The sequence below is a fragment of the Ursus americanus genome, chromosome 2, assembly GCF_024610735.1.
Source record: "Ursus americanus isolate L20-20 chromosome 2, mUrsAme1.1.p, whole genome shotgun sequence".
In the NCBI taxonomy this organism is placed as follows: domain Eukaryota; kingdom Metazoa; phylum Chordata; class Mammalia; order Carnivora; family Ursidae; genus Ursus; species Ursus americanus.
In genome coordinates this window covers 89,695,048-89,710,543 of record NC_142128.1, presented here as the reverse complement: position 1 = coordinate 89,710,543, position 15,496 = coordinate 89,695,048, and the positions used below count along the sequence as shown (strand labels likewise).

At 43.7% G+C, this 15,496-nt stretch overlaps 1 protein-coding gene across 1 annotated transcript in view; it reads right to left on the bottom strand.

Annotated features, from left to right (window-relative positions):
* ASTN1 (astrotactin 1) overlaps window positions 1-15,496 on the bottom strand; it is a 294,984-nt gene that overhangs the window by 61,989 nt on the left and 217,499 nt on the right. Inside the window, exons 15-16 of the mRNA XM_045811403.2 lie at window positions 9,224-9,328; window positions 6,824-7,012 (exon numbers count right to left, since the gene is read on the bottom strand). Coding sequence (XP_045667359.1) covers window positions 6,824-7,012; window positions 9,224-9,328 — 294 coding nt within the window. The remainder of the gene's footprint in view (window positions 1-6,823; window positions 7,013-9,223; window positions 9,329-15,496) is intronic.

Here is a 15,496-nt window from a genome sequence, read left to right as displayed (position 1 = left end):
ATCTATTCATTATTCTGGGGAGAGGGACCAACGGAGTCTGTCTTGGGCCCTATCCACCCAAAAACAAATCTATGGAAAGCGGAAAACATGGCGTCCTGTGTGGTAGAAATACAATGCCATCTAGGTGGCTTACTTCTTCCTTTGCCTCTAATCTGACTTAAGACTTCTTGGAGCTAGAGGGTCACCTTATGGAAAAAAACAAAAAACAGAAAACCTCAGCTTTGTATCATGGAAGAAGAGGAAGCCGTTCTCCTTAGCTTTCCCCATGGAAAGGAGGCAATGGGCTTGAAACAAACAAACAAAAACCCAGTGGATTATGGACTAGAAAGTGCAGCAGAAAAGAAGAGTTTCCTGATTGCCACTGTCAACCCAGATAACCTCCCCTATGTGCACCAAGGGCGATGGCAAGAAAAGATAATGACAAAGGTCAGATCTAAAGTAACAATGAAAGTGGTATTGGAAAAGGAAAGGGAGAAAGCCCTGAGGAAATCCACTTCTTAATGGAGTATGAAAGAAGAAAGAAAGAAAGAAAGAAAGAAAGAAAGAAAGAAAGAAAGAAAGAAAGAGAGAAAGAGAGAGAGAAAGAGAAAGAAAGAAAGAAAGAAAGAGAAAGAAAGAAAGAAAGAAAGAGAGAAAGAGAGAAAGAGAGAAAGAGAAAGAAAGAAAGAAAGAAAGAGAAAGAAAGAAAGAAAGAAGAAAGAAAGAAGGAAAGAAAGAAAATGTATTGTGCTTAGTGTGTCAGGTGGCAGATTAAAATTAAGCCCTTGGAAGTTCTTATTTGACGAAGATTCAATTTTTTTTTTTTTTTGGTCACTTCTCTAGAATCTACAGATCTATAGCTCTTTATTGTCTTTTTTTTTTTTTGAAGTAAGAACAAAATAAAAGATTCCTTCCTTCCAAAACAGTGGATGCTAATTATATGCCAGGCACCATGTCAGGGATGAAGACGCAAACACTAATAAGACATGATATTGTTTTGCACTTCTTCCCAGATTTCTATCCAAAGTTCAGATCTCTGTAGATAACAATTGTATGCTTTGTTTTGGTTTTGGCTTGGCTTTTTTAAGTCAACTTTAAGTCTTCACTCAAGGTAATGCAAACTTTGCAGAATATATTTTTCAATGTGTTAAAAGGGTTTGACTGTAAAAGTGGCACATGCTTATTGTGGGAAAAGCAATACAGAAATTTCTAGTACAAAAAATAAAAGTCTTTACCCCATAGTCCTAATCTTAGAGCAAACAGACAATTTGTTCTCATATATACACAAATAAAGCTATTTTGAGATTATATACATGTTTCTGTCTATATATATGTATATATACATATACATATTGTATACACACATCCATAGACATATTTTTAGTGAGAGACTAGAAGATTATATATATATTTATATGTGTGTGTACTGGCATATATTTATATATAGATTTTAAAACAGATGAGACCCTAATATATCTACTCTTCTGCAATTTCCTTTGTTCACTTCCAAATGGCTAGGAATGGAATATGTCTGGATGGATACACAGTCTACTGGTAGCAATGGCTGCCCGGCTGTCTCTGGGGAGTGGAACTCAATCACTGGGAAACAAGAATGGAAGGAAGATTTATTTTTTATTTGTTCTGTTTTATGCATTTTGAATTTTTAAAATAAATAATCTTGTTAAAGTAAGAAAATGAGAGAATTCTGGTAAGTGCTGTCAAATCTGTTATTGCGGGAGACAGTCATGCAGGGCAATGACAGCACAGGAAATGGGAAGAGCGCCACCAAGGGATAGATGCAAGGTGCTGGGAGAGGCAGTGAAGACCTCTGCCCAGAGCATCAAGGGAGGTGTGGTGGACATGGTGGCATGTGAGCTCCCCTCAACTGGACAAACTGGAAGGAGGGGATGGTAGAACGGAGGGAGAATAGTTGACAAGACAGCACAGGCACATAGGCTCTGAAGTATGGCAAAGGATCAAAGCCCTCATCCAAACCTTGACCCTGGACCCAGAACTGGGGCTGACACTAGGACAGGGTATCATTTAATTGCAAATGACAATTTATAGAGCTGAAGAGAGCAATTAAAAAATGAAAGTAAGGAACAGATATCATAGCCAGGAAGACTAATTTGCTGATCCTAAGGGGCTAAGGGGAGACAGATACCCTCCCAGAAATTAGGCAGCTGAACAGACACCTAAGAAAGGAGAAAAACGGAGTACCCCACGAGAAGATAAGACAAGACAGGGACCCAAGAGGAAATTTCTGCATGAGACAGAACCTTAGTGGTGGAGACTTCAACGAGCATATCTACAGCCTTAGACTGGGGCAGGGAGGGAAGCCCTGAGGTCTTGCACTGTCTGCAAGCACATGCAAGGGCTTGGAATTGAGAGCAAGCCGCCTCATAAGGAAGTGGCCTCTGACGCAGCAGCTGGAGAGGGCAGAAACTTGGCAGGCTGAATAATGGCTCCCAAAGATGCCTGATCTCTGGAACCTGTGAATGTCACCTGTGAATGGCAAAAGGGACTTTCCTGATATGCTTAAATAAAGACTCCTGAGATGGGGAGATTATCCTGGATTATCTGGGTGGGCCCAGTGTAGTCCAAAGGGTCCTTATAAGAAAGAGGAGGCAGGAAGAGTCCTGCAGAAAGCCAGGTGACTCAGAGATCGGAGTGACGCAACTTGAAGATGGACGAGATGGCCACAAACCAATGAACACAGGTGGCCCTGAGAAGCTGGAAGGGGCAAGGAAGGGACTCCCTCCCCAAGAGCCTCCAGAAAGCGCCATATTACTGATCCCTTGAGTTTACCGCATGGAAACTGGGTTTGAACCTCCGGCCCCAGGAGAGTCAGGGAATACATTTATGTTGTTTGAAGCCACCCAGTTTGTGGTGATTGGTTACATCAGCCCTAGGACACTTAACACAGGGAGCGAGGTGACGCTCATGGTGGGAAGTCAGCAGGGAGTTAGTGAAGGGCTTTGAGCTGAGTCGTCACGTGATTAAGTGTAAGAAGATAACTGTCATGCAGAATAGACTAGAATGACAGGAAACCAGAGAAAAGGAGACACGCGAGGAAGCAGTTTCAGTTCTTATGGGAGCTGATACTGTAAACTCATACAACTTTGGGAAATGGACAGGAGAAGACACCTGTTGGAGAAGTATTTAGGTGGTAAAAAGAATAGCATGTTGTAAACAGGTTAATGTGGCAGATGGAGGAGAGCATCTAGAAGGACTCCTCACTTTGTGTGGTGACCCGACGTAGTGGACAAATCTACTAGTGGATACAGAGAAAAGAGATGGTGACCACTGATGTCCCCGCAGAATATCTAGGCAGAAATGCTCAACACTCAAGGGCAAATGAGGTCTTGAGTCTCAGGGAAAAGGGAAGGATTAGAGGTGGAGGTTGAAGTGGACACAGAAGAGAATCCCCCAGCAACAGTGAAGAGCTGAACATGACAGATGAAATTCTGGAAAATAAGCAAAATGTAAATGATGTCTTTAGAGGAATAAGGGGGGAAAGGAATGAGAAATAAAGGCCAAAGATTTATGAAGAGAATCAGGAGAGAACAGAATTGGGGACAAAGGGAAGAGAGAATTTTCAAGAAGGCAAACCTGGTCAAGAGGAACAAATTCTCCAGCCGACGTAGATAAAATGATCACAGAATGGAAAAGTGAACCTCTGATTATGAAGTCCTTAATTTCCTTCTCCAGAGCTATTTCTGTAGGGTGAAAGGGGTTGAAAGCAAATAATAATAATTTGAAGAGCGCAAAGAAGTTGAGAGGGTAGAGAAGATGCATGAACTACTCGTTCAGGAAGTTTGGTGGTAATACGTTGAAAGGAAACGGTGGTACAAGAGTCGCATGTTTATAAAACTATTATTTGGGGGGAAGATAGAAGGTTGGCAGCGGGATAATTCAAGTGATGAAGGGCTGTAAAGATGAAAGATGAAGACACTATTGAATGAGTGGGGTCTCAGAGGAAGCAGAGAGGGACGGGGAGCCGCTGCACAGGTGGAGAGTTTAGCCTGGAGAGGAAGGAACTCATTACATTTTCTGAGGCAAGAGGGCCAAGAACAATGAAAGCAGATAAAGTCAGTTTAGCAGTGGGGAGAGGGGAGGTTGGGAAATTTCAGTTCTGATAGTCCTTATTTACTCTGTAAAAAAAGAAAAAAATTAGGAGAGGCTTATCTCAAGCAATGAGAAATGGAAGTTTCTTTTTCACAGGCTTCAGTCAGACTTACCGAAAGACAGATGTTCCTAAATGTTGGTATGGCCAAACCATATAGTGGTAGTATGACAAGTAAGTGCATGACGGATGGAAGGCTGCCTTCTGAGGATCTGGCCCAAAATAGCCAGCTGGGAGTCTTCATCGTCAGGCAGAACGAGTGCAGTCTGCTTGTCTATCATAAAACCCACTTGGCAAGATGCCGCCTCAGAAGGGCTTTTCCTACCATTTCCACAGCTGCCACCACCCCCGCTCCCACCACCACCAGTAACCACAATAAATGCCTGTTGGGGGGTTACCATGTGCCCTGCTCTGTGTTAGACCCTGGGAAGTTGAAGTTGAAGAAGGCATAGAACCTACCTTTGAGAGATTTTGTAGTGACTTGTGGAGAGAAGAGGGCAGTCTTGACTCTAGTGCCTGACCTGAGAAAGGTGCTCACACAAAGAGGGGCTTAGAAGGATCCACAAACTATGAGAGCTGGAAGGAACCGCAGAGGGCACTACAGGTGAGGTCCGGACAGTGAACTAAGCTGAAGTCACCTGACCAATGCCAGGTGACCCAACCCATCAGTCCTGTGTATTTTCCATTTCAGCTCACCCCTAATAAGCCTCCTTTCCTAGTCAATCTGTCAGCAATTTTAGCTGCAAAAATCAACAACAGAGGAGCCCTTTTCACTAGAAGGTTTTGAAAGCCAGAGCAGGAAAGGACATATCATCAAAGGACTCAAGTCCAACAAGATGTCACTTTTATGTCATGGGAAGTACAGCCCTCTCAGAACACTTTCACCACTAGTGAACAGATCCCGTTCTGGAGCAATCCTCTCAGAGTGCAGAAAAGTGGAAGAAAATCTTCCTTTGTTTTATGTATTTATATGTCTTCATCAGTAGCATACTTCATGCTTCTGGAAGAAAAGGAAATTAGCACCTAGGGAGGAGAAAACTATTTAAGAGTAATAAGCAGAGCAAACAATAAAAGAGATAAACTCTATGACGCAGAGTAAGACCTGGGAGGGGATGGTGGTATACAGGGACAACTGACAGAGCTCTAAATAGATGTATTAAAATGTTCGAGTAACTTCTAAGATCAGTAACAGGCAAGGGGTTGTATGCAGAATACTTAAGAGAACTAAAGTCACCAGTTGGAGTGCGACAAAATGAACTCTTCCATGGTAAGAATGGCTTGAGATCAAATGGGGAGGGCACAGTGCCAAGGTCATGGATACCTCGCCCTCCTGGGCTCAGTGTTGAACTTCAAGGACATGGCAACTCTCAGGATAGAAGCAAGGAAGAGAACCAGGGGTTCTGGGGGAAGGTCAGACTCATTTCCCAGCAGTCCCAAAACCTGGCCATCCCTGAATCACTGGCAAACAGAAACAGGGGAGGAATTAGCCTTTTGGTTCAATCGCTGAGCTCTGGCATAGAAATGTAACAAAGCTTTGCCAGCTGGAACTGGCCTTATCTACATTTGATTACACGACACTCCTTTCTTGGCAAATTGGAATCAGAGCAATTTTCAGAGATTGAAGTTTGAAAGGATACTAGAAACCTGGGATTGTGTGTTTGAGTTTTGGGGAATCAGGGCTTGGAGGGCAATGCCTGCAACAGCTGGAGCCCAGACACAAGCCTCTAGCATCTTCTGGAAGGAAATGCCCCGCTGCAAGAGAGGCCCTTGTGCCTCTGCTACGTCTTGAGCAAAACAAAACAGGAATTTGTCTGGAGCTCAGAGAGTCAAGAGCTTCTCAGCCACAGGGGCACATTTTCCACCGCGGCATTGCTGGCACAGAGGGTCCCTCCTTGCGGAGGGACTCTGGATCATTAAATCTTAGGATGACCTACTTCTGAGTTTCCATTGCACTAATTTCATCGCTTGCCCTTTAGCAACTCACACACCCCTAACTTGGCCTCATCAGAATGCCATGAGGGTAAGCTCCGAAGAAATTCCATGAATGGCAATTCTATACCGGTCTTGATTGATCAGAATACGTATTTGCCAGCCAGTACTCCTCCCATACCAGAAGGTGAATTCAGAAGGTTTGAATAATTCCAATTTCTTATACTTACTTGGACTGAATACTAACTTGCTATCCAACAGCGGACAAAGATTTATTTGAAAGGCTGTTATCCAGAGCTATACAAACACTTGAGCCTATGGAGATTTCCTCTTAGCACAAATCATTGGGGAAAAAAGGGGCCTAAACACAGGGCAGGATGGAGCGAGAAGAGGTTTGCTCTGTGGTTATTGGAACGGGTTGCCAGCCGGGGAGGGTAGAGGCAGGACATAGCAGGGGAGACTGCAACACTCTCCAGCTTCTCCCCTGGCCATAAGAACAGTTGAACACTTTGCCCTTGTCATAACAGCAGAATGCACGGGAACCAGTAAAAACCTTTAGAGGACCCTCCATGATCACTAACACAGTGACCATACACTTTTGACCCCATCCTGTATCTGAAGTTTCCCCAAACACCCCAGCTGGGCAGTTCTAAGGGTGGGCACTGAACACTGCAGCAACATCAGAACTAGTCCTTCGCCAACAGACTCCTTTAGTTTGGGCCCATGATTCGCACCCAGACAGCCGTACCTGCACGGGGTGTAGAATCCGCTGATGAGCTCATCACTCACCTTTGCTGATGTCTTCATATTCCAGCCAGAGTCGCCGCTGCACCTGCTTGTTTGGGTACCAGATGGAACAGGACTCCTCAAAGCCATAGACAGCTTCCTGGATGTAATGGTTGCCGAACTGGTCCAACAAGGCCACAAAATCCCCCCGTGATGTCGCCCCGTCCAGGGAGTGGAGCGCATTGCTGAGGGCTATGGAGAAACATCACCCAAGAGTGAGAGTGAGGACTCACAGGTGGGTGCTCAGATTCCCGGGCCATTCAGCCTCCAAAGCTGAAACGCCCGTGTGGCCTGAAGTGATGCTGGAGAGCTGGCTGGACCTATCAGCTGGACATTTTCAGTCCGCTAAATTTTCTTTCCTCGATGAGTATCTCTCAGGCCAGTTGGTTATGTTGTTAACTTCGTGCAGGCAGAACACCGCCAAATCTAACTCCCTGCTCAAGTCAAGGTTGTTTTTTTCTTTTTCAGATCGTAAGTCATGACATTAAATCAATTTAGTGAGCTCAAATAATGGCATTTCAAAAAAAAAAAAAAAAAGAATAGCGTAGTCTAAAATAGAAACACAAAAGCAGCAAAGAACATTTCACATCGTAAAATGAAGTCCTGTTTCACGAAATTTCTCTTGTGTGTATGTGGGAGTGTGCGTATTTCAAGGTCATAGTGTAAAAAAATGGATTCTAACTGTGGGGAGTGACCAAAAGACTTCTTGGAGGTAGACTATTGCCTCAGACATAGACACGGGTATTGGGAAGATAATGGAAGAAGAGGGGTGAGAAGTCATCATCTATTGCTTATATTTATTTCAGAAAATCAAAAATATATGGACAGGAAGATGGCGAGTAGAAGAAAGGATCTATTCACCCTCCCTCCCCACCTCCCCCACCAGATCTCCACAGATTTGCTTTTCCTGCTTAGGAGAATTAAACGGGATGGAAAGATAGCCCATGCCCAATTTTCCAAATCCATTGCCTTCTGAACCTGGCCAGCTTTAGTCAGCCTTCCTTTGTATGCACCTGTGTCCTATCAGGACGAGGCAGAGCCTGGCCCAGGCAGGAGATCCCGAGTGCAGAAGTTCACATCACCAGTGATGCCACACGTGGCTTTGAAAGGCACAGGGCAGCAGTGAAATCCCATTGTTAACTCCCAGTGCGCATGACACCTGTGCTGGGAGCAAGCTCAGCGTGGAAACAGGACAGCGTCTCTACTGCTACGTGTTCCTAGAATGAGGAGTAGCTTAGTTCTTTCCAGGTTTTTCTGTACCAGCAGAGTTTACTTCAGTAAGATTCCCCATCCTAATCCCTTCTTGCCAAGAACTCTTTCAAGTTAAAATAAACAGAGTTCGGAGTCCCCTTGTGTCCTATGGAAATGTTTTATATCCTTAATGCATTTTCCTTCCCTATGCATAAAGCGTTACCTTTCATGAGTATAGGTCTCACTTCTTCTTTATAATTCCGTGTCCCCTATCTTTTATCTCTCTCCTGTTGGCGCTAAGGCTCTGCCTCCCTATTGCTGACCCGAAGCTCCCTCTCCTTGTCTTGTCATCGCATGCCAACATCATCTGGCTCTAGTTACCTCTTCATCCAACACAGAGAAACCAGACTCTACGGCATAAACTTCCTGTCTGGCACATTCTTTAGGTGGCTTCAGAGGAAGGAGTGGAGTAAGAGGATGAGTTGGAATGGAGATGTGTACCTACATTAAGGCCTCATTTGTAGCAACTAACTTGCCCATCTGCAAACTGCACATCAGGATCGCTTAAGTGCTAGGAAAAAACTTGATTCAAGGCATTTACTGCCCAAATGTAAAGAATACTTGTACAAGGCGCCTCACTGTTCTGTCTGGGTCAATTTGTCCTGGTTTTTGGAATTCGCTACTCCTTAACTTATTAGGTATCTCGCTTTCTTATCTATCATCTATCTGTCTTTTGCTCACTTACTGTTCAGGGACCATAAAAGCTGTTTCTACCCCCTCCCCCGCCCCCTCCTCTTTCTTGCTCTTTTCCCCTATTTCTTTCATTGTATGAAAACTCTAAGGGATGCTCTTTGCATTTGGAAGGTTTTATTCTGTCAATTTATAAAAAGTCTGCTTTTGCATGTCCTCTCTGTACACTGCGTGACCCCAGGAGGAAAGATAAAGTAGGTGTTTATCTTCACCGGCCCCACCTTGCCCTTCCCATCACGTCTACAGTCCAAGATAAAACTTGCAATTTAATCTATCTTTAGACAAGGATCGGATTCCAGGTGTTTGCCCTTAAGGGTGAATCTGAGTGAATAGGTTATGCATCTCCCGAAGTGGCTACGTTTTCGAGGGTATCTGCAACAATGGGATAAAAGGGTTGTGCCCTTGGAAAGGCACTCCACGCCCCAGGAGCAAGTGGGAGGGGCGGCTTGCCGCTGTGCTCACCCTGAGAGACGGCCACTTGGTTGAGTTTGATGTGGTAAATCACAGACCGGACCTTCCAGTGTTGCAACACAGGGTATCCAGACACCTCACTGAAGTTCACCATCCCTGGGGACAGAGGAGACGCGGGCTCAGTGTGTGTGATTGATTCTCAGGTCCCAAGCCTACTGGGTTAGCAGGTGTCATTGTGAGAAGACGAGAAAGCATTCTTTGATGGAGAGAATTTCTGGAATCACAGTGACAACAGCTCTCATTTATTGAACCCTTCCTCTGCGGCAGACATTTTGCGAAGCACTCCGCATACTCTGCTTACACAAAGTCACGTGGTTAGTGCAAGACAGGTGTTATGATTTGCATTTCATAAACAGGGAAACTGGGGCCCGGGGAGGGTGTTTGCTTAAGGGCCCTAGGCCACCAGGTGGAGCCAGGATGGAGTTCCAGATGTATGAGAGACAGGGTGGGGTTCTTAACGTTTCTATAATATTCCCTTAGTAAATTTCTGTGAAATGCTAGACTTACTGTAACACCCGCGAGTTTTACTCTTTAATAGCTGTAGTAATTGACTCAGTTCACGTACCTGATAACATTGATTTTTCTGTCGCATTTAACTGATTTGTGTTCAGTATTTACATTTTAATTACTCTGAAGCTGATAATGCTGATTTCTTCCTCACCAGGAGGGACAGGGTCAGTGTGACTCAGTTATCAAGGGGCAAGGTGGCCCTGTGGGGAGTACCATCTATGTGCCAGACTCTGTAACAGACGCTTTATTTGTGGTCTCCCTTTTACCAAGGGGAGAACTGAGAAGCCAAGGGACTCGTCCAACGTTATTCTCAACAAGCACACCCTTGTAGCCACTTAGATGCGTTGAAATGGGTTGTTCCTGCTTGAGCACCGTGGAGAAAGAGTGGTATCCTATTTGAATTCTAGTCATTACTATAAATATAAACTGCTACAGAAACAAAATAATTAGACCACAAGGAATAAAAAAAAAATTCACCTTGCTAAGCTTAGAAAACCAGTTTTAGCTTCATTTCTATGCCTAACGTTTGCTAGGTGCATAAGTTATAGGAATAAATATATATGTGTATGCATGCGTGTAAGTGCATATATATGTAAATAGAATGGCAATATGTATAGAAACTTTAGATAGATACCTAGTGTAAATATTATGTGTATAATGTGTATGAATATAATGGCGATAATACATACATACATACTGAATGATCCTGCCACTGTGACCCATGCTTCCTTCAGGCTAAATCAACTAACTTAATACATAAACTGGATGAAGAGGGGGCGGGATTGGTTAGCTGTTTGTCAACTCTGATCAAATTAGCTGAGTAACTGCCAAATTTCCATTTCGGTGTAAATCATACAGGAATAACTATCGGTAAGGCAAAAAAAGCAAAAAGGTCAGAAGGGGTGCTTAGTGAATCAACTGCTTAAATTTCATGTCGGGCAATCAGAGATACGTTACTTGAAACTAAAAGAAGGTTTTCAGTCCTTCTTTTCTTTCAAATGTTCTTCTTTTGGGCCATGAAGCTTTGTGACAATAGTCATACTACTACATACCCTGGCTTTTCACCTTTAGGTTAATTTTAAAAGCATATGAATGAAACTCGAACTTTACAGGGTTAACACCCCAGTCGCATACCTTAAAGACACATTTCCTGAGAGCATAAGCGTGCATGCTCTGTTGAACTGTTGCACGTACTGCTCGTAACGTGCGTTCTCTAGTTACGTCAGCTCACCCGCTTGCTGTTATTTCAAAAAGCCTACTAATAAAAAAAAAATAGCAAGCCCAATCAATGAAGACTTTTCAGTATATTGGAAAACATTCCCTTTAATGGAGTTGTTTCCTAGCGGGAAAGGAAACGGGCAGGAAACCAGGAGGCCGGAGTTCTAACACGTGTGGCTGGAGGGGCAGTTTCTGCTGCCCGCCCCCGACTGACTTTCTCTCTGGCCACCTGGCTGCGGGATCTTCTGGTTGCCCGTGGTTTCAGCTGTAAGTGAGAGGCTTAGCTGAGGTGACTTCTTGCTTCCTCTTCCATCCTGCGATTCCGACCAGCTCTGTGACTTTGGGCTGGGCACCTCCTGCGTTTCCATTCTCCTATCTGGAAAGTAGCGATCCTGGCATTCATCTTAACCTGCTTCACAGGTAGGTTGCCAGAACCCGATAAAGTTCTGGGCATAAAAGCACGCCGAGAAGAACATAAAGCATCATATACACGCCTGGCGTCTATGATCGTCACCTGCTTCATCACCCCTAATTGTGTACACTGGCCGTTTCTTCCTCGACGCTTTTGTTATAAATTCTTGGGCTTTAGTTCAGAATGACAGAGTGAAGAAAGAATAAAGCAAGCAAGGATTTCAGGGGATAGGAAGGGATGACGTTGTCCTATGTTCACCCATGATGAGCCAAGATACTGAGCCCCAACGCTTAGCCGCTGAACAGCAATCCTACTGAGCGCATCTCGGCTCCACCGGAGTCAGGGAGACAGGTGCGAGCTGTCAGTGTTTGGGAGGCGTTGTTCTGAGCCTGCATACGGATAATATGTCCTTTAGTTAAAAAGAAAGGGATATTTTAAAGTACATATTTTCTAGCTGGGTCATAGGATTCTTTCTCAGTGTGCCCTTGACATGTAGTCAGCTCTAGTTTTTTATTTTAATTTATTATTATTTGGGAATATATCTCTCAATGAGTCTTTTAGCGAACAAAATATCTCTATGTTTTCTCAAGAAAGAACATGCTTTCCCCTACCTATGCTTGAAAAAAAGAATGACTGAATACACTTCTGTGGAAGGAAGGAAGGAAGGAAGGAAGGAAGGAAGGAAGGAGGGAAGGGAGGGAGGGAGGAAGGGAGGGAGGGAGGAAGGAAGGAAGGAAGGAAGAAAGGGAGGGAAGAAGGGAGGAAGGGAGGGAGGGAGGGAGGAAGGAAGGAAGGAAGGAAGGAAGGAAGGAAGGAAGGGAGGGAAGAAGGGAGGAAGGGAGGAAGGAAGGAAGGAAGGAAGGAAGGAAGGAAGGAAGGAAGGGAGGGAAGAAGGGAGGAAGGGAGGGAGGGAGGAAGGGAAGAAGAGACGGAGGGAAGATTGGTTTCTCCTGTTATTTTATTTGAAATGTCATGGAAACGCATTATGCCTAAGAGTATTTCCTTCAGATGAACCTGAAGAAGTTCCAGAGAGATCAGAGCTCTAAATCTTCACACACACTGAGCAATTATGGCATCCACTGGCCCATGAATGTGGCCAGCAGCCTCTTCTCCCTCCTTGGTCTGCCTCTGGATTCTTTTTTCTCTCAACTGAGAGACTCAAAATACAAACGGGCGATGGCCAGATCATATATAAAAATAGAACTCTGACCCATAATCTGACACAAAAAGCCCAGGAAACCAACCTATCATCTCTAGTAACCAGCCCAAGAAGCTAGTCTACTGTCTATAAATCAGACTTAGAGAAGTCAGATCACCATCTCTAGCGACCAGTCCAGGAAGCCAAATAGTATGCTCTGTAAAAACTGGCAACATGACCAGGACTTGATTGATGACTGACAGCTTTCCTAATTTTTGTTCTTGCTTCCAACTTAGGTCCAACCAGAGAAAGGCAAATATGTACTCCTGAACACCTACCTAGAATGCCTCATTCCTCTGTAGTTAGCTGGCCCACCTACATGCCAACAGCCTCCGATCGGGGCACACCCGAGGCCCTCCCTTGTTTCCTCTAAAGCTCTCCTGCTCCTCTGCTTGCCCTTCAGTCTCGGCCAAAATGCAAGTGATGGTGGCTGAATCCTTTGCTACAGCCAGCTCTGAATGAGTAGCCTTCACCTGTTTTAATCTGGTTGCTCTTCATTTATTTCCACACAACTTGTCACACCAAAAAGTCTGGCGAAGCTCAGAGTTCTTAACTCTTATTTCGATGAAGAGGGAAGCACTCAGCAAGATAAAGCACATAAATCAATATTTTCCAGCATGTTCTTCAAACCAATAATTCTGAAAGATGGAAACAGTTATTATGTGACAAAGGATTCTCTGGTTAAACAGGTTCGGGAATTGCTGGGTCAAGTGAAGCAGAAGGGATTTCTTCAGTATAGGGCTGCTTGGGACCTGTCTTTCTAGGCTAAGGTCTTGCAAATTGCTGAGAGGTAGAAACTATAGTCTTTCCAAATGTATTTAAAGAAAGAACCTATTTATGAATGGAGCACTGGTTTTTCATGAAAAAACACCACCGTGCTTATAAATGCTGAGGTTGAAGATTCTGAAGATCACTTTAGCTCTAAAATCTTCTAAGCTTGTAGGTTTATGGGGATTATGACCTATAATCGCACCTAGTACAACATGATACGATATTCTCTATGCGACTCTCAGGAAAGATATAATTAAAATGTTACCAGAACCAGAAAGTTAATACGGGAGAAATTTGGTCAACCATCTCTTTAATTCTTCTAGTCATTCTGGGCTTTAAAAAAAACAAGACCAAACCTTTGTACATCAAATGTTAGACTTGACTCTCTCAAGGCCATGAAGAACAGAAGTGATCCATATGGACATCCTTCTACTCCTTCTACCTCTAATATGCCAAATTAAGAGAGGTCCAAAGGCATTGGGGAGAAAGAAATTTCTGTTGTAGACGAGGACCCAGTTTGGATTTGATCCTTATTTCCAAAGATGTAGATTCAAACGTGGTCTTCTGATGTCTCTCAGATCTAGCCACAGACTCCTCCAAAAAAGCCTCAGGTAGCAGCCAGGACAACTCTCTGTCCCCTCAGCCTAGCAACTGCAGTAACATCTCCTCACCTCTGTAATAAATTGTTACATGTGAGGTCTTGGTGGCTCTTTAAACAGAAGACACATATCTCTGCTGTGGAACCTGTCCTCTTTGTGTGTCACCTCCCACCTCCCTTGACATACACTTTACACACACACAGGGAGCATTTCTGAGAAAATGATGTGGAAACAAGAAAGCCAGCTTCTCTAATACTAGAGATGGGAGCTTTAGACATATGTCCAAAGGCTGCATCTTAATTTTTTCTGTTTAGGGTGTGTGCATGTGTGAGTGTGTCATCTTTCAGAAAGCAACTGATTTTGATGACATTTATTTCTGGTCCAGAATATATTGAAATTGTTTTCTCTCTTATTCCCTCTGTTTCTATAGGAAAAACACTATTTGATAGTTCGAATGTCCTTGTTCTTTTTCTTCCTTGATATGCTTATATATTTAACAAATGTACATCTCACTATGCATCAGGAACTATTCTAAAAACTTTACAAATATTAATTTATTTATTCCTTGTATCCATCCTATAAGAAAGACAGTTTTATATTCATTTTCACAAGTAAAAATATTGAGGCACAGTGAAGGTAGGCAACTTGTCCAAGATCACACAGCCAGTGAAGAGTTGAGCCCAGCTGTCAGGCTCCAGAGTCTATGTGATTAATTACTACACAATACTCCCTCAGACAGACCTACTTATCATCTGGTTTAGGTCTAAAATAAAGTTTTAAACAGAATTTGATATCTTGAAAAGGCTTGCCCTCAGCACAATCCATTCTTCAGAAAAGGAAAGAAAAAAGGACAGAAAGGTCCAGGATTAGGGAGATATAGAATGAGGAAGGGAGAAAAATAATGGAGAAATGAGCAAGCCAGCAGTGGAACTGAGCTCACATTCAACTTTCTAGCAAGTGATACTGAGTTCCTGGTTGGCTTCCCCTTATGGGTCCATCAGACCCTTTGAAGTGTCTTATTTGGTCCAGGAGGCATTAATGGGAGGGTGGTCTTCAGAGGCTCAGAAAGGAGGAGTATCCCCTGAAGTTCCTGCCTTTTCCAATCAACCCATACCTTATTTCCATAATGAGCCCAAGGGAAGAATATCATTGGGCTCAAAACAGCATTGAGGGGCATTATTTCCAACTTGTTACGAGAGCCATGAGCCCCCAAGAGATTGCATTGTCTAAGGTCACACAACTAGGAAGTAGCAGAGCCGTGACACAAAGTCTGGGTCATTTGACAACAAAGCTCTGTCATTTTCTCCTCCTTCACACTGGTCCGTAAGTACCTGCCAGGGAACCCAGTGGCCCCAGTGACAGATATCTAGGCGATGGTAGCTGTCCACCTCCTCTCTGACTCTACTCCCTCTAATCCACTGAGACCTCTGAACTTTGACCCATCTATTATGCCATCTGTTTTCAAAGCATCCCAATAAGACTAGCAGAGAAAGGTATTATTAGACCATTTGCAGATATTATATAATAATCTTGGCAATTTATTGACAAATAATCCT